The sequence below is a fragment of the Danio rerio genome, chromosome 17, assembly GCF_052040795.2.
Source record: "Danio rerio strain M-AB ecotype USA chromosome 17, GRCz13ab, whole genome shotgun sequence".
Taxonomy (NCBI): domain Eukaryota; kingdom Metazoa; phylum Chordata; class Actinopteri; order Cypriniformes; family Danionidae; genus Danio; species Danio rerio.
Genome location: NC_141037.1, coordinates 10,137,751 through 10,161,898, shown reverse-complemented (window position 1 = coordinate 10,161,898; position 24,148 = coordinate 10,137,751). Strand labels below are relative to the sequence as shown.

At 35.2% G+C, this 24,148-nt stretch overlaps 1 protein-coding gene across 8 annotated transcripts in view; it reads right to left on the bottom strand.

The window, feature by feature from the left end:
• The window catches only part of akap6 (A-kinase anchoring protein 6), a 283,494-nt gene that overhangs the window by 215,811 nt on the left and 43,535 nt on the right, over positions 1-24,148 (bottom strand). For 5 of the 8 annotated variants that reach the window (XM_087289691.1, XM_087289694.1, XM_087289693.1 and 2 more), the window contains exons 3-4: positions 14,103-14,354; positions 11,805-13,208 (exon numbers count right to left, since the gene is read on the bottom strand). In XM_087289691.1, coding sequence (XP_087145817.1) covers positions 11,805-13,208; positions 14,103-14,354 — 1,656 coding nt within the window. Of the gene's footprint in view, positions 1-11,804; positions 13,209-14,102; positions 14,355-22,855; positions 22,988-24,148 lie in introns of those variants that run through there. The other 3 variants (XM_087289696.1, XM_087289698.1, XM_087289697.1) reach the window with 1 other exon arrangement.

Here is a 24,148-nt window from a genome sequence, read left to right as displayed (position 1 = left end):
GTGTTTGTTGTGTTTGTTGGAAGTAAAAAAAAAAATATATATATATATATATATATATATATATATATATATATATATATATATATATATATATATATATATATATATATATATATATATATATATATATAATTTAGTAAGTTTATATTATTTTATTCAGGGCTATTGGCAGCCTATTTGACATTATTTCTATGCAATGAGATTATATATTTTATTTGTCTTTTTTTCCTTAAACATGCAATTTTGACCTGGTAAGATAAGCTGAAAAAATCCTTAAAACAAGTAATAATAATAGGGTGTTTTATACCCCAAAATGGAAATAATAAATAGCCTGTATTGGTATCTGTATCAACATACCGATCCTGCATCCTGAAGCTTCATCCTCAGCTTTCTGTAAGGAATCATACAAATTTTGATCTCTCCTGCAACTCTTAAATCTATTTCGCAAGACTTTAGGATTCAAATGGACTGTTTGATGATACATTTATGGTGCTTCTATTATTTTTATAGCACGAATGCATTTACTTTGATGAATCACATACACACAAGCACCATCAGAAAGATAATGTGTTGAAAAGGATGAGTTAATGACGTTAAAATGTTTATTTTCAGGTGAACCATTCCTTCGAGCCTGTGGTTAACCAGAGGACGTGGATCTGAGCACTAATTAGAGTGACAAATCTGCTGGTTTTCAGATGTTCAGATGTCATATACGCCCAAACGAATCAAATACCATTCCATAAAGACTCTAATGAAGCATCTGAATGTGATATGAGCAGATTTCGCCCTTTCTCCATGGCAGCTCCTCCTGCTCATTATCTAACATTGGCGAAAATCAAAGATATTGATACAAATGACCTCTCCGCAGACGCCGGCTAAAAATCCCATAATTTATCGACTGTTTGGCCTTCACCGGCAGACGAGCTTTGAAGTGGGTGAGATTGGCTGTGCGTTCAAAGCTAAATTCTGGAGAGGAATCAGATCTGTGTGCGAACATTATTTCAGATGTCGGAGAAAGACCTGAACTCTTCTCTAGAACGCTTTCCATTGGGTGAACTTCAGGTTTGCCGCATTTTCACTTCAATTCAAATTGCGCAAAATGAAATCGCAAATCGAAAATACACAAAATGGAAATACATCAGTCTTGCATTACTGCCTATTTATCACAAAAACATTTATATGTTTACATTTGGTCTATTTTTAGGCAATTTAAAGGAATATTTCACAAAGCTCCAATCAAAACTCTTCTGTATTAAAGGTCAGATGTTATACATAAGTCACATGACCATTCTTTAAAGTCAGCATCAAATAGACGTTAAAAACCTTTTCCCCTCTACTGTGATTTACATCCAATTGAGATAAAAATGTAGGTTGGAACATGATTTTGTCTAAGATGATTCAGGTGCTCGATGATGACTATAGAGGAGCTAAATTTTACAAATGAAATCATATTTCCTCCCACAAAGACAGAGCAGAAACACTCAAAATGATGTTTGCTGTTTGTTTAAACTACTTATTTAAAATGTAAATAAGTAGCTCATAGTTACTAGTTCTATTGGATTGCGACCCCTGGGGTAATTACATTTTATTAAAGATAGCGCAATAGCGTCAGATGCAGCAGATTGATTTTATAACACCAGGTTAAACTTTCTGGCCCATTTACAGCACTGACATACATTTAAAAAAAGTTAAACGAAGAAAAGACTTGGGTCTATTGGTGTGTGTGCACCACTGCATCAAGATTTCTCTATTTTTAAACACCTCAGAGGATATTGGGGTTGGCGAGTCACTGGCATCGTCATTTTTGGGGGTCGCAGGCTGATAAGTTTGGGAACCCCTGCCTTAAAACATAAAATTTTCAATTTATTTTTAAGGAGTTTTTTTTTTAAAGCCATATCAATAAAGGTTTTTTAATATGGTTTCCACATTTTTTTCTTTTAGTTTGGCTCCAATTGTTAAAATATGTAAAAACTGCTTAGCCTCTTAAGAAATGTTTTGAATGGCTACAGAACAAACACTGTAGTCCAATGACATGCCTAATTAAACTACCTTGTCTAGTTAACCCAATTAAGCCTTTAAATGTCACTTAATTCTAGTGTCTTGAAAAATATCTAGTAAAATATTATGTACTGTCATCATGGCGAAGGCAAAAGAAATGAGTAATTAGAAATAAGTTACTAAAACTATTATGTTGAAAATGTATATTACATTAAAAATGTGTTGAAAAACTCACTTATTCATACAGCAATTAAGAAATACTAAAATAAAATAAAATTTCACAGGACAGATAGTAATTCAACATGATTTTAGATGATTTTAGAATGGCTTATTGCAAGTTTTAGTCCCATCTTGCTTGCTTAATTGAAAGTCATCATTTAGTAATAATTTTTTATCGACATATAGAAAATATCAAGCTTTGAGCAAATCAGTAATGAAAACGTACTGCTCTGGTTCTGACTTGTAAGACTGTATTTGGTCAAGCTGTTTGGAGCTGGTAGATCACTTTTAAACTATTGCACATCTCTGGCTCTGCTGCACTATGGTACATCATCACACAGACCAAAGGAATTCTGCGAGATTGTGGCAGTCGATGGAGATCAATAGATACTGCCGCTAAATTATTCCCCTGGCAGGGAACGCCGTGCCATTCGCTCTCATCTGGTGCACTGATAAAGCTCTCAGAGCAGATGAATATGTAGCCGCTGGTCACGGCATTAACTGAGCTTGTCACCAGACCTGTTTGTGAGTGTATTACAGAGGGAGGAAGAGAAAATGAGACGCGACTCTGTGCCCCAGAGAAAGAAAGAAAAAACACTGACAGAGAAACAGAGAGAGAGAGAGAGAGAGAGAGAGAGAGAGAGAGAGAGAAAGAAAGGGCTAATGGGGAATATCTGAATTGGAAACCACCTTAGAAACCACCTACAGCTTTAATAAGAATATTTACGTTGTCTATGTCTGCTTTGTGACTCCAGAGTATATATAGGAATCAGAGAGTTAAAATTTAATACTTTTCATAGGGTCACGAAACACCAAAACACATTGTTTGAGATGTTGATAGTTACATATGTGTCCCACTCTGCTAAAAACCCTATTAGGACACATATATTTCACAAAAAAGCTAAATTTGTTTGGTTTTGCGTTATTTCAAGCAAATTCGTTCTTCAGATTGAAACAAATTTTTGAAGCTGCGCCACGTCGATTAGATCCTTGCGTGTATTCCAGTGTGTAGTCTGCACTAACAAGCACAATGTGTCGCGCTTGAGTTTGCAACATTAATTCATGAGAAAGACTTGGTTCAAACCAATCAGCGCGCTCTGTTGTGTATAAGGTGCAACTTCCTAAAAATGCATGATAGCGTTAAAGACTGTTTTACTTGTTACAATGTTCAGATGGCAGAGAGATGCCACGTTGTATTGCCAACTATGATTAAAACAAGTGGAAGAAAAAGAATAATTTGGAGACATAGGTCGTCAGTGTTGGATTTATAAATATGCTGCAACAAAGGTTTTGTTTTCATTTTCGTGCTATGAGAGAGCAGCTGGACTCACGAGTGGATTACAGTGCTCTGCTAACACGCGACAAAAACACAGTTGTAAGAAACATTCTTTTTACCCGAGAGCTTTTCGCATCTGGAAATGGTGAAATCCGGATTTGCCCAGCCTGATCTCACGAGAAAACGTAAGTATTTTACGTTTTGCCAGTTTAGTGGCTAATTCGTACGAATTCATACGAGTTCAGTCGTAGAAAATTGTACGATTTTTAAAAGGAGGCGTAGCACCTAACCCCACTCCTAAACCCATTGGAGGATGAGCAAATCCTACTAAATTGTGCGAATTAGATCGTACGAATTCATACGAATTAGCCACTAAATGAAAAAGTTATGAATTGCCGTGAGATTGTGTAGGATTTCACACTCGTCTTCTTTTAAAAGTGACACGGTTCCAGTTGGTGTTGATTGTCCCGTCTCTACAAATTTGGTAAGTTTGTGTGATTGGAGTTCTTTGTTTATGTTTATTTAGAGGCAAAGTTAGTTAGTATCGTCAGCAGTATTCTTTCAGTGTTTAAAGACATACCTTAGTCATTTAGTTACTATGTTAATATCACTACAATATTATGGACTGAAAGATCCACTGTAAATGCTGCTCTCTGATTGTAAACATGTAAACAACTTTATTAAACAATTACCATCATGTAGGATTTTATTTACAATTTAAGTTACAGAGAAATGCAGAGGTTTTTTTTCACCGTGAGGTATCAAACATTCCATTAAAACTACACTCTTCCAGCAGTTCCTCGCATAAAATATCTCGTTTCAAGAGTTCACACTTAGCTGATAATCGATAAAGCATAATTGGCATGCTGTCTTGGGAAAGCCCTGAGCTCGTAATATCCTCGAGTCCAGGGCTCCCTCCCGTTAGAAGGGCGAGAGGGGAGTTCAAGCTCAGGTACGTCTAAAGAACTCCCCTGCTTGTCACCGTGTGAGAAGTGTAAACTGAGGTTATCTTAGTTGATAATTTGGTTTAGTCGATTGGCTATGGTGTATGTTTTTGGACGGTGGAAGGAAACCAGGAAACCCAGGGGAAACCCATGCGAACACGGGAGAACATGCAAACTCCGCACAGAAACGCAGACGTTTTTGCGGAAGTTTTTCCATTTGGCATGCGTTTTTAAATGTTTTTAAATTCCACAACACTCTCACCAGTCCTTACTCCTTGTTTGCGTCTAATACCCCAGTTTGTCACAGAGGCATGAATGAAATGTTCATGAGTTAAATGAAACTGCTGAACTGCAGTTAATTTATTTTATTAAGAGGGGCACTTTTTTTCAGACGGCTCACCGTTCAGGTATACATCCACACTAAAATATCAAGGTGAAAGTTACCATAGCTTGCATAGAATAGACCCAGCTACCAGCCCAACTTTAAGATTAGCGGCGATATTTTTTTTATCGCGCGATAAGAGTCTCGTGTTAACATATGGTAGATAAATTAGCGGATCATTCCGCTGTGGAATGAAGCTAAATTAAAATTAATGAATAAACCTAATTATCATTATTGACTGAAGAAGCTCTCAAATCAAATGATCCAATGGAAAAAGAAAAACAGCATATAATAAGGTTTAAAATTAACTTATGCTTTATTTTTATTATATAATTTTTTTAATATAATAAATATATTAATACTTTCCATTTAATTTTTATTCTTTACATTCAGATTTCTTTTATTCTCAATCCCATGTGTGGAACAAAAAATAAAGATAAAGATGCAAAGTCAAAGATATGCTAAAGTGGGGGTGGGGGGTGAGAAAGATGGAGACAGAGAGACAAGGAGAAGGGAAGATGGGTTGGTGGCGTCACACATGACTAAACCCCTGAGACGCCCCCAAGAAGAGGCTTCAGCTGCCAGCTGTCTGTTGCCATGAGAATGAAGTCATCTCCAGCGGCTGAATACTAATGTAATCAATCACCTCCTCCTGTGACACGCATCATCTCAGGTGGATGTGGCTGCCTACCTCCACCCGCTCCAGTGAGCTTACAGCACACACACACACACACACACACACACACACACACACACAAATGCACTCAAACACACACACACACACACTCAAACACACAAACACAAAAAGAAACACACACACATGCTAAAACACATACACTCAAACACACACACATGCACTCAAACACATACACACATACTCAAACATACACACTCCAATACACACACATACACACACATTCAAACACACAAACGGAAACACACATACATGCTCCCACACATACACTCAAACCCAAACACACACACGCAAACACACACACACTCTAACACACACATACAGACACACATACATACACGCAAACACACACATGCTCAAACACACATTAAACCCCCCTCCCAAACACACACACAATCACACACACAAACACTCGGAAACACACACACAGAGACACACACGCAAGCACATACAATCTCACACATATGCTATGAGCTATGTGCCGTTTTCCCAATGAGGAACAAAAAGTGTCTCCATAAGGTCAAAGTTAACTAGTACTGCTATACTTGTGAGGACATTTAGCGAAACAAGGGTCAAACTACACACTCATACATACACACACACAAACACACTCTCTCTCTCTCTCTCTCTCTCTCTCTCTCTCTCTCTCTCTCTCTGTCTGTCTCTGAATGAAAGGAAGGATTGCAGCAGAACACTTCTGAGGGCATCCTTCACTAGTCATTCACCTCCATCAGGTGTGCAGGATCGCTGAGCTACTGCTCATAAGACATAAAGAGAGTTATAAAGTATATTTCAAAGGTGCTTCTGAAGGATTAGAACCATTGATTCGCTTGGATGAAACAGAAGACTGGATTTGCGGCTGATAAAATATTAGTGTGGTATAAAAGAGTTCAAAGGATGAAGTCATGACATTGGTAAAATGTGTCCAATGCTATTGATCATTCTGAAATATATCAAAAACATACAGGGATTTTTTCCACCAAAGTACCACAGTTACCCATACTAATGCTGGTACTTTTAGCATTTCCTTTTGGCATTATTTTAATTATAATTATTGACTTATTATTGAAAATAGGACATTATTATTGAAACAGTGGCTTATTGGTTAGCACTGTCACCTCACAGCAAGAAGGTTGCTGGTTCAAATCCCGGCTAAACCAGTTGGCGTTTCTGTGTGGAGTTTGTATGTTCCCCGTGTTGGCGTTAGGCATGGGAAGATAACCAGTTTCAATGTATATCGGAGATTGGAAAAGTCAAAGTTTCAAAACTGCCAAGGTTTTCTGTTATTGTTATGATTATCAGCGATCTAACAATTGCAGATCGCTAACAGACTACAAATCCTTCATTATGGACTACAAGATCCAGTCATGCACCACTCACAACCGGTTTCTGATCAGGACTGATTGCATACACACAGCCGGAAAATCATTACAAACTAAGTACATGAACTTTAAATACAGCGCGCACACACACACACTTCATGGCTGAGTCTTATTAATGTGTAATGTGAAGTGATTATGGACAAGGGAAGTGCGGATCCAAATGCAGGTTTCTTTTGCAGAGAATGGTCAGGCAGGCAGCAGTCAATACACAAGCAAATAGATTTAAATGGGCAATCCAGAGTAGTGGTCAAATAACAAGCAGATGGTCTGTACAGGCAGGCAGCAGGCAATGTAAACAAACAAAACAAGGTGAGCGTCTAAACATGGCAGGAAAAGGCAAGGGAAAAACGCATTCTAATGTACACTATGCAGATTAACAAGACTCAGCCAAGTATGTGTGTTTGTGTGCTGTAAAAATAGTCCAATCAGTCTTTAAGCAGCTTTAGCTGTGTGAGTGTAATCAATGGAGACTTGGAGCAGGTGTGTGTGTGTGTGTGTGTGTGTGTGTGTGTGTGTGTGTGTGTGTGTGTGTGTGTATATGTATGTTTTTCTCAACTATTTTATTTAGTTTTATAGGGCAACAGTATCTCCAGCAAAAAATGAATCTCTATGTCAAAAGTTACTGGTCCAAAATACTTTAAATGTTTCCTAAAATAAAATATATTGTGTTAAATGGGGGAAAAGTTGTTATTTTGTTACCCAGACAGTTGAAAAATAACTTATTTTGGAGCAGTAATCACAATACCGTGATACTGTGATATTTTTATCCAAGGTTATCATACACATTAGAAACTTATACCGGCCGATGCCTAGTTGGCGCAGGTTTTCCTCACAGTCATGCCCTATAGGTGAATTGGGTGAACTAAATTGGCTGTAGGGTGTGTGAATGAGTGTGTATGGGTGTTTACCAGTACAGGGTTGCGGCTGGAAGGGCATCCGCTGCGTAAAACATATGCCGGAATAGTAATAATAACCTTTACTTAACTAGGTAAGTCAATTGACAACCAGACCTCATTTACAATGACAACCTGGCCAACATAGAAAGCAGATATGAAGCAGCAGGAACACAACACAATTACAGTTTCACAAATGCAGATAGTAGAAAGGAAAAACTAAAAACAAGCACATTGAACTTGTTCTATTAACTGGATTAAATTTTTAAAGGATAATAGTGGAATAAGTGTTGTGCTGTAAGGTCTGCTGCGGATGATTCCAAGCATCAGCAGCAGAAAACGGAAAGGAGTAGCAATCAAATAAAGTGCAAACTAAGGGTATACAATGCTTAGTAAAACTACTAGAGCGCAGATTTTGACATGTTTTCTGAATGTTTTTTTTATTTTAATTTTTTTTATTATTATTTTTTTGTGGAGTGGAGATTTTACAGACAGGAAAGTGTGGGGAGCAGAGATAGGGGGAGAGATATGGGGAAGGATCGGCAAAGGACCTTGGGCCAGGAATCGAACTCGGGTGGCCGTGAGCACCTTGGTGCTATGTGTCGACGCACTAACCACTAGGCTATAGGCACCGACATGTTTTCTGAATGTTAAGTAGTGACTGTAAATATGATAGAGTTTTCCTAATAGACCCTTTTCACATTTCTGAGTTTCTCAGTAGCGGAAGGCGCCATAGTTGGGTATAGAGCACAATAAATGGGAAAGTATATCTTATTTGCTAAAATAATAAAACAAAACAACTTGTGATGGTGTTATTAAGACTTTCAGAAAAAGAAAAAAATTGTGTGAGACTGATAACTGCAGCCAGGGTCAAACGTTTTTTTTTTAAATAATAAAAATATTTTAAAAACTTTCAAGGATTTAAGATTATGATGACCGTTAAATGTGTAATAACAGTCTTGTGAAAAGGGTAAATGAACCGAAACCAATGAATTTGTCGACGTGATTGAAGAGAAGGCCAATTCAATAAAGAATACAGTTGACAGTGATGAGTATTAGATGGAGCACCAGTAACAAAACAAATTGCTGCGTGGTAAATAAAAGTAATATTAATAGTTGGTGGTTTATTTCGCTGTGGCAACTTCTGAAATAGAGACTAAGCTGAGGGAAAATAAATAAATGTATTGAAAATAGATGCTGACAGCAGGTTATCTTGGAAGTAATCATTTTACTGTCCGAGCAATAACCAGTTTTTCTTGTTTTGGGGCACTACAACATATTATTAGCAACATTGCATTCAATTGTATTGTCTACATGTATTTTCATAAACAGGGTCGACAGTACTTTTTTAATATTCATTTAGGTCTCCAGAATGCTGTTCCTAGTGTGTATTTATATTTGACCACCAGATGGCAACAGTACGCCTCTATGTCTTTTAGGCAGTGAACTAAACTAATAGAACTAACCTTGTGGCCTAACATAAAAATATTGTGATATGCTTTCATATTTTGAGGCTTAAGATGGTTCTATGCATGGCTGCTTGCAGTCAGCTAGCTAAATAGCAGCTGAAATTAAAATATAAAGGCTTAATATACTTACTACAAATACATACTGCATGTTGCTTGCTAATTTTGGGTAAACAATATAGATTATAAGCACTTCAAACAGTAGCCTAGATTGAAATCATAAGCTAAATTAATTAATATAATACGTAATTCTCGATTTTGGCATCTAATGTGAATATTTTAAGCTGTTTTTATGAAATATTTCTAAACAACTCAAAACTGAGGTCCAGTTTGGTTCACACATAGGTTAAATTACTAAATAACAGCTGCAGCTACAATATAATGGCATAATGTACTTACTACAGGAAAACATGCTGCATGTTTCCTGCTAATTTAATACCATTTTAATGAAATATTTTTTAAACCACTCAAATCTCAAAACCAATTTGGTTTACACATATTTTAAATGGCAAAATAGCAGCTGAAACTAAAATATAATGGCTTAATATACTTAATACAGCAACACATACTGCATGTTGCTTGCTAATTTAGGTTAAACAATATGGATTATATCATTACAAGCACTTCAAACAGTAGCCTAGATTAAAATCAGAAGCTAAATTAGATATTATATTATGTAATTCTTGATTTTTTGCATTTAATGTGAATATTTAATGCCTTTTTTATTAATTTCTTTTTTAAACCACTCAAAACTACAACCAATTTGGTTCACACTTAGGTTAAATAGCTAAATAACAGTTTAAACTAAAATATAATGGCATAATATATTTAGTACAAGTACATACTACATGTTGCTTGCTAAGTTTGGGTAAACAATATGAATAATACCATTTTAAGAACTTCAAACAGTAGCCTAGATTGAAATCATAAGATAAATTAATAAATATAACATGTGATTCTTGATTTTTGCATCTAATGTGAATATTTAATGCCATTTTAATGAAATATTTGTTTAAACTTTTCAAAACTAAGGCCCAATTTGGTTTACATATAGGTTAAATAGCTAAATAACAGCTGAAACTAAAATGTAATTGCATAATATACTTACTACATTAACACATACTGCATGTTGCTTGCTAATTCAGAATAAACCATTTGGATTATACCATTATAAGCACTTCAAACAGTAGCCTACATTGAAATCATAAACTACATTATTGTTTACTGTTGTAAATATACTGCTCATTTCAGCAAATATACTAGGTCATTTGGGTATTTGAATGTATACAGAAATGTGCCTTCAGTTCATGGATTAAATACCATATACATCAGCATTAGCAAGAATACCATGGTTGTATACCATTTCCCACATAACCCATGAGAAAGGGAATAACTAATCCAACGAATTTGGGTTTCCTCAAGCACCCGGGTCCTTTATAAACACGATTGCATGTTCTTAATTATGTAGCTAATCATTTAATTACAGACTTGGGACTGAAGAGAGGTTGTCGAGGAGTGCAATCCTGTTAATTAAGCTTTGAATATTAGCAAAAGGCTGAGGTGGCTTGTTAGTTCATTACCCCTTTAGTTATCAGCTGTTTTTAATATCTGCTTAGTGTAGTGACACATATTAGCTGCCGCCTCTATGCGGACGAGGATTAAGGCATACAAATGACTTCCTTTACGATTATATCCCTTTCAAATTAAATACAAACTGCAGAACTGTGATAAATCTAACGTTAATCATGGAGAGGGTTAGCGTTAACACTTGGGTGCGCTTTTAAGATTTTGTTGCAGGACTGGCTATGTGTGGTTTTAAGTGCTAAGGGAAGCAGAAATGGCTACAGGCACTCCTTATTTGTCTTCCAAAAATTTTAAATATTTTAATCAAAAATACGAAATAAAGTTAAGAGCTAATTTCATGCTAATTACGTAACAATAAATCTAGCATACTATGGTTTGAAATATATGGCCCCACATGGAAATTTGATGCATGGAACTATAGGCAAATTACATATATGACATAAAAATTCACATTTGGATTGTACATATATAACCCCCGCCGGTACAACACCACCCAATCCGCTCCGAGCTGGGATCAAACTGGCAACTCTCCGCATGGGAGCTGGCTGCTCTAACAAGTAGACTAAAGACCATGACCTCGAGCGTCTGTCGCTAGATAGATAGATAGATAGATAGATAGATAGATAGATAGATAGATAGATAGATAGATAGACAGACAGACAGACAGACAGACAGACAGACAGACAGACAGACAGACAGACAGACAGACAGACAGACAGACAGACAGACAGACAGACAGACAGACAGACAGATAGATAGATAGATAGATAGATAGATAGATAGATAGATAGATAGATAGATAGATAGATAGATAGATAGATAGATAGATAGATAGATAGACAGACCATTGCTTTTGTTTACAACCCTCAAAACAGTCTATCCAATTTCTATGTGTGGATTGGTATTCTGTAAATAAAATTGAAAATTTTGAGAGAATACTGTGCCACAAAAGCAGAAATCTCTTACCTCTATCTTTGTCCAGACATTATCATAGTTGTCTTGGTGTTGAATATCTGCTAGCAGTTGCTTTATCAATGGTGTGCATTGAATCATCATCTTTGGTGCATTGGGCAGCTCAGTCGATACATTTCTTGCCCTGGACTCTGGTGTACTCCTTGCCCCCTCGTCCTCAGACATTAGTTCGCTGAGGGGTCCAGATTCGATACTGTCATCCAAAGAAGGAGCCACATCGCTTGAGGAAGTAGGAGAAAAGCGCCCGGTTCGGGATGACTTCTTATAGGGGTGCAGCAAATGGAAATCAGTGCTGCTCTCCCAATCAGGGTTGACCTCAGTGAGCTCCCAGTCATCCACGTCCTGAATGGACTCTTGTAGGCCTCTTTGGGGTAAAGCCTGAGTGAGGCTTTCCAGCTTCATTGCCAGAATCTCTGTCTTTTTCAGCTGGGCAGGAAGAGCGAGGAACTCATCTGAGCCGTACCAGTGCTCTTTGAGGTTGCTCGATGCATTAGAGATGCACAGAGCGTTCTGGTTCATGATCCACAGAGAATTTGTTGCCGGAGCTTGATCATCAGGACTGGAGGACATTGCACGTGGCTCGTGGTCTGAAATGTCCTCTCCTGAAGATGGCGGTGGGCTGGAAGAGTCACTGTAAGCCTGCTTTGCTTTGGAGTGCATAGTCTTAGGGTTTGACAAGTGTTTCTGCTTGCTAAATTCATGCTCAGCTTCCGATAATCGTCTTTCAAGAGGAACCTGACCAGACCTTTTGAGTCCTATTTGCAAGTTCCTTGCATTCATGCCATAGAGACTCTCGTAGGATTGGCTCCCGCTGCCTGGATAAACAGATTCTAGCTCCAGCCAAAATTTTGTTCGATCTAGAGTATCCAAAAGAGAAGGTGTGCTTCTGCTCAAGTCAGCCTGGTACTGAAGAGGTGAAGGTCTACTAAACCTGGTATCTCCATCACCCTCCAGGTACATGGGTTTTTTAGGCAAAGGCTGTGTTGGAGATAGTTCACTCCTAAAGCCACCATGGAGAGGCCTCTTGGAAAGCCCAAAGTTGGAATCGTCCTGCATTCCTGAATCTGTTGTACCTTCTTCTTCTTTTTCTGTGGGGCTACTGATTGTCTCTTGAGGTTTTTGGGTGGAGGTAACAGACTCCTCTGTAGATGACGCTGACAACTGGTTCTGTCTGGAGGCTGCAATGTTGAGGAGATCCACACTCTGAAGCAGCTCTGGAAAGTCTTGCTCCAGCTCAGGATAAAGCGAGTGTGGCCCTCGACCTTCTGGGTCCTCAATAGGACTGTAGTCGCTCAGTTCATAAGCAGTGATGCCACAGTCAAGGGAGAAGTAATCCCTACTGCATTTAATAGTCAGTTGGCCAGAGTCATCAACTTCGGTCAAAGCGTCCAGTCGAGCCTAAAGGTGATCAAGACAAAGGTCATTTTGAAAATGTAATCAAATCTCTCCTATTCTATCCTATCCTGCTTTGAGATAAGCAAGTACAATGTGGTGCAAGTATCTACTAGGGTTGCCTATTCTGAATGAAGGCTGCATGATATTGGAAAAAAATCAAAGCCACATATTGTATAATTTCTTGTGCCCAAATTGTTTATCGAGTCTCAAACTCAGTTCCTGGAGGGCAGCAGCTCTGCACAGTTTTGCTCCAGCCCTAATCAAACACAGCTATTCCAACTAATCAAGGTGTTCAAATCTTGAAAGGTGTTAGAATAGGGTTGGAGCAAAACTGTGCAGAACTGCGGCCCTCCGGGAATTGAGTTTGAGACTCATGGTTTACATTTTCTTGAAATCTGACATAGTCACAGGACTTACAGTAAACAAAACGTTCAATCTAATAGGGCTATTATTAATCTATTATCATTATTATTGTAGGGATTTTTCTCCTTAATTATGATAGGACAGTGGATATAACAGACAGGAAAGCATTGGAAGCAGAGGAAGGATCGGCAAAGGACCTTGAGTCAGGAATCGAACTTAGGTCACCATGATCACCTTAGTGCTATATGTCAGCACACTGAACCACTATGCTATTGGTGCCAACTTTTAGGGTCAATCGATGTGACTATAGCAGGTGAGCACATTGTGAAACCAATGCTGAAACAATATATTGTGGCAGCCCTATTCTGAATGTCTTGGTGAAGGGTATTGCAAATGATTTTATGGTACAATCCCAGCAGAACATTGCATAACTAAGTTCCCGTCCTTGGGAATTAGCAAAGGATGTACTTATATCAAAGGGTGAACCCGCTTTAGGTGGTTTAATTTGGAGAATGTTTTAGAGATGGATCTGACCTGGTCGTGATCCTGGCTGAAGGCTTGTAGGATGTCAGTCTGCCGGGTGTAGTTCCCGTTGGAGTCCTGCAGGCCCTGGAGAAGCCGCTCTTTCAGAACCAACACCGACACTCGCAGCTGGTGCCACAGGAGCTGCACACTCCGGATGTCCACTATGATGTTCACAGAGTAGGACAGGAGCTTCAGGGAGAACTCGGTCTCCAACAGTGCGTGGATCTGCTCGACATGATCAGATATGTCTTCACAGATATCCTATAAAACAGAAAAATGCGCAGAAACTCATCAGATATGAAGATCTGCAATTGAAATGCACGAAATTACACATGATATGATGGCTACATCTCTCGGGAAATACACTATTGCTGATGATCTTGACTACTTCCTCAAATGCTAATGAGCTTATTTCCATCAGCAACCTAGAAAGCATTCCAGACACATCCCTCTAAAGAGTTTTTAGATGAAAGACACTGAAAGTTCAGACAAAATGGTTTATATGAATTATAGTTGTTGAGAAATAAAAAATAAAAGACAAGACGTGAGTCATCATCAGCACTTTTGGAGTTCTCTGAGAGATTGCAAAAAATTGAATTACTCAACAGGATATATCTGCATCGTGCATACCAAATACTATTATTACGATTGTTGATAGAAATAGCTCAGATTTCTGGGCATTTCCCCATGTTAGCATTTAATTTCCTTTTAACAAAAGGTATAAACATCAGTCAAGTCTACTTGTTGTCCACCTACCTTCATCCAGGCACAAGCACAAAAACATCATCACATTATGTATTCATGTGAGAGGAAGTAGAAGGATATTTGAGTCATTTTCACATGACATGTGAATAATACAGAGAAGGTCTTAGAAAATATTAAAATACACCATATTGGCCATGTGGTATCCCCTGTTTGTTTCTGTTTAGAAAATGGCATTCACTCGGATTAAAACATTTGGGGTCATTATATACAGTTGAAGTCACAATTGTTAATCCTCCTGAATTACTAGCCATCCTGTTTATTTTTTCCCCTAACTTCTGTTTAACAGAGATGAGATTTTCTAAACACACTTCTAAACATAATAGTTTTCATAACTTATTTCTAACAACTGATTTCTTTCATCTCTGCCATGATGACAGTAAATTATATTTCACTAGATATTTTTCAAGATACTAGTATTCAGCTTAAAGTGAATTTTAGGGCACACTCACACTATGCTCTCCTAACCGTGCCCAGGCCCATTTCCCGGATCGTTTGAGAAGTGTGAGTGCTCTGATTTGGGTTTAGGCACGGTTCACTTGGCCGGCCCTGACCCAGTTTGAAAAGGTGTGTCAGAGGGCGGTTCACTTGGGCTCAAAGCTTGAAATTGAAGACAAGATGTGACATTTAAGGGACTGTTTCATACGGATTTTTTAATAATTTGTTCATTTAATCATTTATTAATCATTCTTACTGTTCAATAAACACAAACTGTCGTAGTTTTTTAAAGACACAAACCCCTGACTACGCAACAGATGCACCTTTAGCAAACCTCCTAATTCCTGCAGCATGCAGGCTTTATGATTGTTTATGAGCATCAAAAGTGACTGATCTGTTCGATGAAATATTTGACTGCATCCCAAACAACTAAAATGATATAACTAAAGAAATCTCCGCTGTGCTGAGCGAGAGTGCTTCTTACTGAATAGCGCATCATCGATGACATAAGCGTGCTCAGGTGCAAATGCAATGTGAGTGCGGGCCGTCGGGGGAGATGGAAGGGGGGACAAGCATGCTTCGGTCCGGTTCAAGGCAACTGTACATAGTGTGAGTCCGACCTTAAAGGCTTAATTAGGTTAATAAGGTTAACTGGGCAAGTTTTTAGGCAAAATATTGCATAAAAGGGCTAATAATATTGACCTTAAAAAATTTAAACTGCTTTTATTCTAGCCAAAATAAAACAAATAAGACTTTCTATAGAAGAAAAAATATAGTAAATACTTGCTATGTTAAAGATCAGTTAAAAAATAAAATCACAGGAGGGCTAATAGTTGCGACTTCAACTGTAAATTAATATTATTACACTTGCTAATTAACTGGATGTCAGCCAGCTATCATATCCATAACACAAACATAAAGGTTTTTCTGTTTGTTTGTTCCTTGCAGCATCTGGTTCATCTGATGTGAAAGTCACAGCAGTGAAGAGCACATTTACAGCCGTGGGTCACTATAGGTCTGGGAGGCTTTTCTTTTACTGTCAGTGTGATTCAAATCATAAAGCAAGCAGCCAGAAGGTGATATTAAAAGTCTAGTTTCAGAAGCAGAGCTAATTTCAGAAGATGAGATCACAAAACAGAATAACATAAGGTGGTTTGGATACAGTGCACAGCAACTGCATATTTACAGTAGCCCAAAAAAGTACTTGAACACTCTAGTCTTATGGAATTAGATCTGTGCCAAATAAAACACACAAAATGGTTCTAGAAATGAACATAAATATACATAAACAAATTAAAAAACTCAAAAAATACAAAATAATCAAGCAAAAAAAAGGGTATTATTAGTTTGGCTCACTTTCTGCTTCGCTTTTGATAACCGCAGTTTTGATTGCGCTGCCAGAGTTTTCCTTTACGTTTCTCAAATTTACATTTGTGATTCTGGCACAACGCTCTCATGGGGGCGGGCTTACCTGCGATTTGTTCTTATTGGTTTAGGAGATTTTGATTGACATCTCATTGAAAACTGTGTTTATCGAAATCGAAGCAGAAAGTGAACCGAACTAATAATACACTTTTTTTGAAGACAGTGTTTTTTTTGTTTTTTTTTTCGCCATTAATGTATATTTGTGTTTGTTTCTGGAAAAGTTTTGTGCGTTTTATTTGGGACAAATCTAATTCCATATAGTCTCAGCTAACTAATGTCATTATTCTAGATTTCAATCGCATGAAAAGTCCGATAACAACTGTTTTCCTCAAATGTTGAACTTAGGAGTGTACCATCAATGTGCAAATGCTGTTTGGGGCCACTAATGTGTTTGGATCATGTCATGTTCCCCTCCCCCATGTGGAGTCAGTCAGGAGGAAGGCTCAGCTGCTAGCTCGCAGTTGCCTTATTTTGTCCAAACTTGTCCAAACACAATGTAATTTATGAAAAGTTAATAAAAATATGACTTTTTATAAAGAACATAAAAACATCCTTTTGATATTTTGCTAAATAAAAGAAAATAATTGAACTCACATTAAAATAGAAAATGTCTGAGTTATTTGTAATCAAATTTAAAATATCAGTGGTAAGAGTAAACAAATGAAACCAGGACTTTACATTTTAAAAGGGTTACAATTATGCATTAATCACTTTTATAAGGGATTAAACAGTTGTGTGGAAACATTGTGTGAAAATAACCAGCCTCCAATGACAAAAATGTATGAATTTAATTTTTTATAATCGCACTTGATAAAAAAGTCTGCAAAAACACTTGACATTCTCCCTTTGCATGTGTCATCAGAGTGGGAAAGCCCCGCCCACTAGAGACCACCTCTCCTTCATTGGCATAGGACATTAGTCTTGTTTTTGAATCAGCCACTATGCTGACACATAGGCATTTATAGCTCCTCCCTCTTTTAAAAAGAGCACAACCTTATTTGAATTTAAAGCGACAGTCACCAAAACGGCACAATTAACATCAAAGCCTAAAAGGGGCAGTTTCTAAGAGTTATAAACATTATTTGTGTTGTACTTTCAGCTGATATTTCACATACACAGTAGGAGCATCAGAAACTTATTTTACATCTTTTAAAAAAAGTGGCATAATAGGTCCCTTTTAAGCCATTTTTCAATTACTTTTAATGTAATGTGCCAATGTGGTGTTGCATTAACATTACATGCCCGTAGTCAGGGGGCGTTCGGTTGGGTTTGAACGACCCACCTCCAACGGCCAATAGGTCCAGAATTTTTCCTTTAAATTAATTTATGTAATTTTTTTTTTTTTTTTTTGGTAATTATTTGTATTACAATGTCATGAACAACCACTTATATAATCTGAATATATTTACAAAGCCCTCTGAAAATAAAAATAATAATGTTTTGCATATTGAATATCACAATATATTGCATTATTGAATATCACTATATGTCAACCTCTAAGAAAAAAAAAGTAGTGTGTGTTTGCACTGACATAATTTGCCCATGATCTACGTAAGCATTTGACAAAACCGTCATAATTTTTGCTACTGCAAAAAGCATGCACACGATTCTAGAAAACAAGTTAATCCAGCACAAAATATTTCATAAACTATCACCAAAATGGTGCATTTATACTTCTTAATCAAATACAAGAAGCTTAAATTATTTTTGATTATTTCTTAATCAAATACAATATGTGGTTGAAATAATTTAAAACAACAATTAGAAGATAGCAGACAATATTATAGGAGATATTACAGTTGATATTTAGTCGCACACTCCTAGCTCCTCTACTGTTTCCTTCTCAAGATGTCTGTTGCATCTCAGATAAAATACCTTAGCGAATATGTAATGTATATTCATTCATTCTTTTTCTTTATGGCTTAGTACCTTTATTAATCTGGGGTCGCCACAGTGGAATGAACCGCTGGGAAACACCCATACACACTTATACACACACATACACTGCGGATAATTAACCTTGCCCAATTCACCTATAGCGCATGTCTTTGGACAATGGGGCACCCAGAGGAAACCCACACAAACATGAGGAGAGCATGCAAACTCCACACAAAAACACCAACTGACCCAGCCAGGGCTCGAACCAGCAACCTTCTTGCTTTGTGGCGATAGAGCTACTCACTCTGCCATCACCTTCATTAAACATATTTGTTCTAAAAACTTGATTTTGTTTAATGTTCTGGCTAAAAAGTCATTTTTTGTACAGAATCTCTAAAACAAGAATGAGTCAATATGAATAATATGAATGCATTAATAGATTTGGATTTAATTGATTCGGCAAAGAGTTATAACACTTTTTAGCATCACAGGGTATACACTTTTTCTTTTCCTAAAAAAATACTGTAGTTGGTTCAGTGTTTTGCTCAAAACCAGTGCAAATGTCAGAACCTAAAAAGCACAGTCAAGGGTGAGAAGGAATATAGTTCACGGTAGCATTTATAGGGCATGGCAGACATGCCAAAACAACTGCAGCTCTTGTCAAACACAGCAACACAGGAGTTTTAGCCAACATCATCTTTGATACAGTGTCGTCCACTTCCTAAAATAACACGGCACCTCTGAATGTAGGTCAGACATGCTGCCAAAATGAAGCAGGTCCCACACACTCATACCTCGCTGCTGGCTCAAACACAAACAGTAGAGTACAGACTGACCAGCTCATACTGTAGATCACTGCAAAACACTTACAGTAACACAGGCTATTTTAACTTAACCAAGCTAAAGGTTTATATGATCTTTTAGAAACCAGTTGTCAAGATTTGAATTGCATTCATCAACGTCAAATCATGAAATCATCATCAATGATTCATTGGATTTGCGGTTACAAACAATTTATATGGACTAAATTTAAACAGCTTAACAGTTGAGCATTACTACATTCAATGTGTTTAAATTCAGACCATATAAATAATGCAATCACTTACCTTAAATTTAGTAAATCCAATGATTTTTTTTTTCAGTGTAGAAACAAGGCAAAAAGTAGAAGAAAGCAAGACAAGAAACATGTTGTTGTGTTTGTGTGTGTGTTTTCTTTTTTTTTCTTCTTTTTTTTTGCAGTAAATGTTTGATGTATGAAACAAAAACATTTCTAGGCTTAAAATTCATATCAGGGTTTATTCAGCACAGTATGTTTAACTTTCTAAAACAAGACACAAACTGATTCTCGGTGATCAATTGTAATATGGAAATGACCAACAAAAAGTTTAATTGATCTTTGTCTCAATTTCATTCTTAGCTCTGCAGGATTCATGTCTCTTATATGACAACGTGGCGTCTTTTCCCTCTCACACACAAGACATTAAGTTCAAATCAATATTTCGTGTCAATTTTTTCAAGGTCACAGTCACTAAATCCTGTAGTGTAACACAAGACCCCATCAACTTTGGGTTTATTTTGTGGATTTTTGACCATATATGCATATAGTACAGATTTTTTCAAAGTTATCAATATTCTCCAAGCATGTTAAAACTGATCTACTTCTTTTAAATGTTGCAAACGATTTCTATTTTTTTAAAAAAGAAAAAAAAAAGAAACATTTCTCAGAGGCACTTTTCCAGGATTACTCTATGTGTAAATAACTAAATAAGACATTTTTCAGTACAGCAAAAAACGTTTTTTGCTTTGTTCTACAAACTACTGATGTCATATTCTTCTAAATATGAAAAATTAAATTAAATTAACATTTAAAAGTTTTATGAAAATAAAAATGTCATAAGAGCAAAAAAATCTCAAAATGTTTAGACATAACTGTATTTATTTTTAGACAATTACTTCAGAAGAGTTAAGGAAGGTATGAATGTATATTAAAGTAACCTTGATTTTGAATCACAGTAAATTAAAAAAAACAGCAATGGATTTTTCATTGATAAATATTTTTTTAATTAATAAATACAAATAAATATAATATTTATAAATGACATTTTGACCAAATGTAATTTTCTACCCCCATAAAAATATTTATTAATAATAATAATAATAATAATAATAACTTACAAAACAAAATAACGCATAAATGAAAAAATAAATATTAATAATAATAATAATAATAACTTACAAATACTAAACAAAAAAATTAAAACATTTTATAATAACTTACAATACTAAATAAAAACAAATGAAAACATAAATATTTAATAATAACTTACAAAAAACAGAAAAAAAACAGAAATATTATTAATAATAATAATTCATTCATTCATTCATTTTCTTTTCAGCTTAGTCCATATATTAATCTGGGGTTGCCACAGTGTAATGAATCGCCAAATTATCTAGCATGTTTTACGCAGTGGATGCCCTTCCAGCTGCAACCCAACACTGGGAAACACCCATATACTCTCATTCACACACATACAATAAGTCAATTTAGCTGATTCAATTCACCTATACCGCATGGTTTGGACTGTGGGAAAAACCGGAGCAACTAATGACATATTCTTCTAAACTTAAAATAAATATTTCATACAGAGCAAAAAATGTCAAAATATTCAGACATAATTGTATTTAATTTAGACAAAACAATAACTTCAGAAGAGTTAAGGAATGTTTGGTGGAATAAACTTGATTTTCAATCACAGCAAATAAAAAATCACAGATATTGATTTTCAGTCAAAGTAAATAAATATTAAACAATTAATATATAAATACAAATAAATATAATTTTTGTAATTTTGACGAAATGTCATTTTCTATACCCCCCTACAAAACTAATAAAAACATAAATGAAACCATAATTATTTAATAATAATAACTTACAAACATTAAATAAAAACATAAATGAAACCATAAACGTTTAATAATATTAACGTACAAACACTTAATAAAATAAATAAAAACATAAATATTGAATAATTATTACTTACTAACACTAACTAAAAACATAAATGAAAACATAAACATTTAAAAATAATAGCAGTAATGATAATAATAATAATAATAATAATAATAATAATAATAATAATAATAATAATAATAATAATAATAATAATAATAATAAATAAATAATTTACAAAAACGAAAAAAACATAAATGAAACATAAATATTTATTATTATTATTATTATTATTATTATTATTATTAATAATAATAATAATAACTTACAAATACTAAATAAAACAAATAAATACATAAATATTTTATTTATTTTAACTTACCAACACTAAATAAAAACATAATGAAAACATAAATATTAAATAATAATAACGAACAAACTCTAAATAAAAACATAAATGAAACAAATAAAAACAAACATTTTATAATAATAAATAACAAGAACTAAATATAAACATAAATATGTAATAATAATTACTCACAAAAATTAAATAAAAAGCATAAATGAAATCATAAATATTTAATAATAATAATAACTTACAAAAACTAAATAAAAACATAAAGGAAAACATAAATATTTATTAATAATAACTTACAAAACTTAATAAAAACAAAAACAAATATTTAATAATAATAATAATAATAATAACTTACAAAAACATAATAAACATATAAATTTAAACATAAATACTTTATAACAATAATTTACAAAAACATAAGTATTTCATATTTATAACTTTCAAAAACTAAATAAAAACATGAATTTTATCCTTGGAAAATATTGTACAAAGTTTGGAAAACTGTAGTCATTAACTACTATGGTACAAAATAAAGCACCACACAAAAAAAATTTGGTAGTACTATAGAACTTTTGGGATAACAAATACCAGTGAAAATGAAATAGAAAAGCTGCTCCCCAACACCATGTGACCACTCATAACACAAGCACACAGACACACATACAGAAAAAACTCCAATCTAAATTACCTTTCATTAAAAATGCATAACAACCCATAAGCCCTTTCCACCAAAACACACCATCAATCCCACTCACGTCTTGTCTTTCTCGTTTAAAAATCCAATAAATCAGCACCATGCACAAAGCCAGCATCCATGCTCAATTATCCACAAAAGGAAGCGCAGCCACTCGACTTCACACATCCCGACCACGTTTCAAACAATCTCAGCAACGTCAAAGCCATCAGAGACTTCCAGTTAGAAATATACCCCAGCGTGTCAGTGGATCTTACCTGCGTAAAAAACACGATGAATCAAAGCGAATGGAGTCAGAGATCTGTTAAGTGTGATGTGTGTCAGATATGTGACAGCTCTGGTCTGATATGCTCTGTTATTCCTTGCTCACTCACTGTTTCTTTCATTCTGTCTTTCTCTCTGGAGGAGGGGTTGTTTTACCACACCGAGGGGCTATTTTGGGACTTGACCTCTTCCTCGTGTTGCGCGCACTTTTGTCTGGCCCACCGGCATGGGCAGCTGCTGCGGTTGGGGGGGGATTACATGAGGGGTAACTGGAGACATTGGGGTCACACCTCATACTGGAGCTTCCACATTAGCATTAATGTCTACAAGGTTACTACATTAAAATGTACAGTCAGTGTGTGCTACAGCCTTTGCAAAGTGCTGAGTAAAAGATATGCATACTTGAAGGAATAGTTCATCCAAACATTTAAATTGTGTCATCGTTTAGCATTCACTTTACTTTATTTCTGTACTAGTGTTGGGGGTTATGCTTAACAAGTAAGCAAGATACGTAATAATACTTTTATGAGTAACAAGTGAAGTAATGCATTCATTTAAAAATATAATAAAGTAATAATATTTAAGGTTTTTTTTAGGTAATGAGACTTACTTTTTCTTTTAACATTTTTACATGTTTACATGAGATTTTGAGGGGTAACTGAAGACTTTGGGGTCATATCTTATACATTATAATTGGGGTCATATCGACATTATAATGTCTACAAAGCTACTACATTAAAATGTACAGTCAAAGTGTGTTATAGCCTATGCAAAGTGCGGAGTTAAAGATACGCATACTTAAAGGATAGATCACCCAAACATTTAAATTCTGTCATTGTTATAATAATGGTAATATAATAATAAGTAATAATATTAACCTAAAAACACTAAATTAAAACATAAATATTTGATTATACTAACAAAAAAAAACACAAAAAAACAATGAAAACATAAATATGTAATAATAATAATAATAATAATAATAATAATAATAATAATAATAATAATATTAATAATAATAATAATAATAACTTAAAAAAACAAAATAAAAACAAATAAAACATAAGGATTTAATAATAATAATAATAATAATAATAATAATATTAATAATAATAATAATAATAATTGTAATAGATTTTTCTAAGTAAATAAAGGTTATACAGTGTGTTGTTAATTGCAGGCCCCCTTCTAATTAAAAAAAACAACAACCTGCAAGTTCTGAAATAGATCAAGCCTCAGTCAGGTAAGAAAAAGTAATTAACAATTTACTTAGTAGTATATAGTAA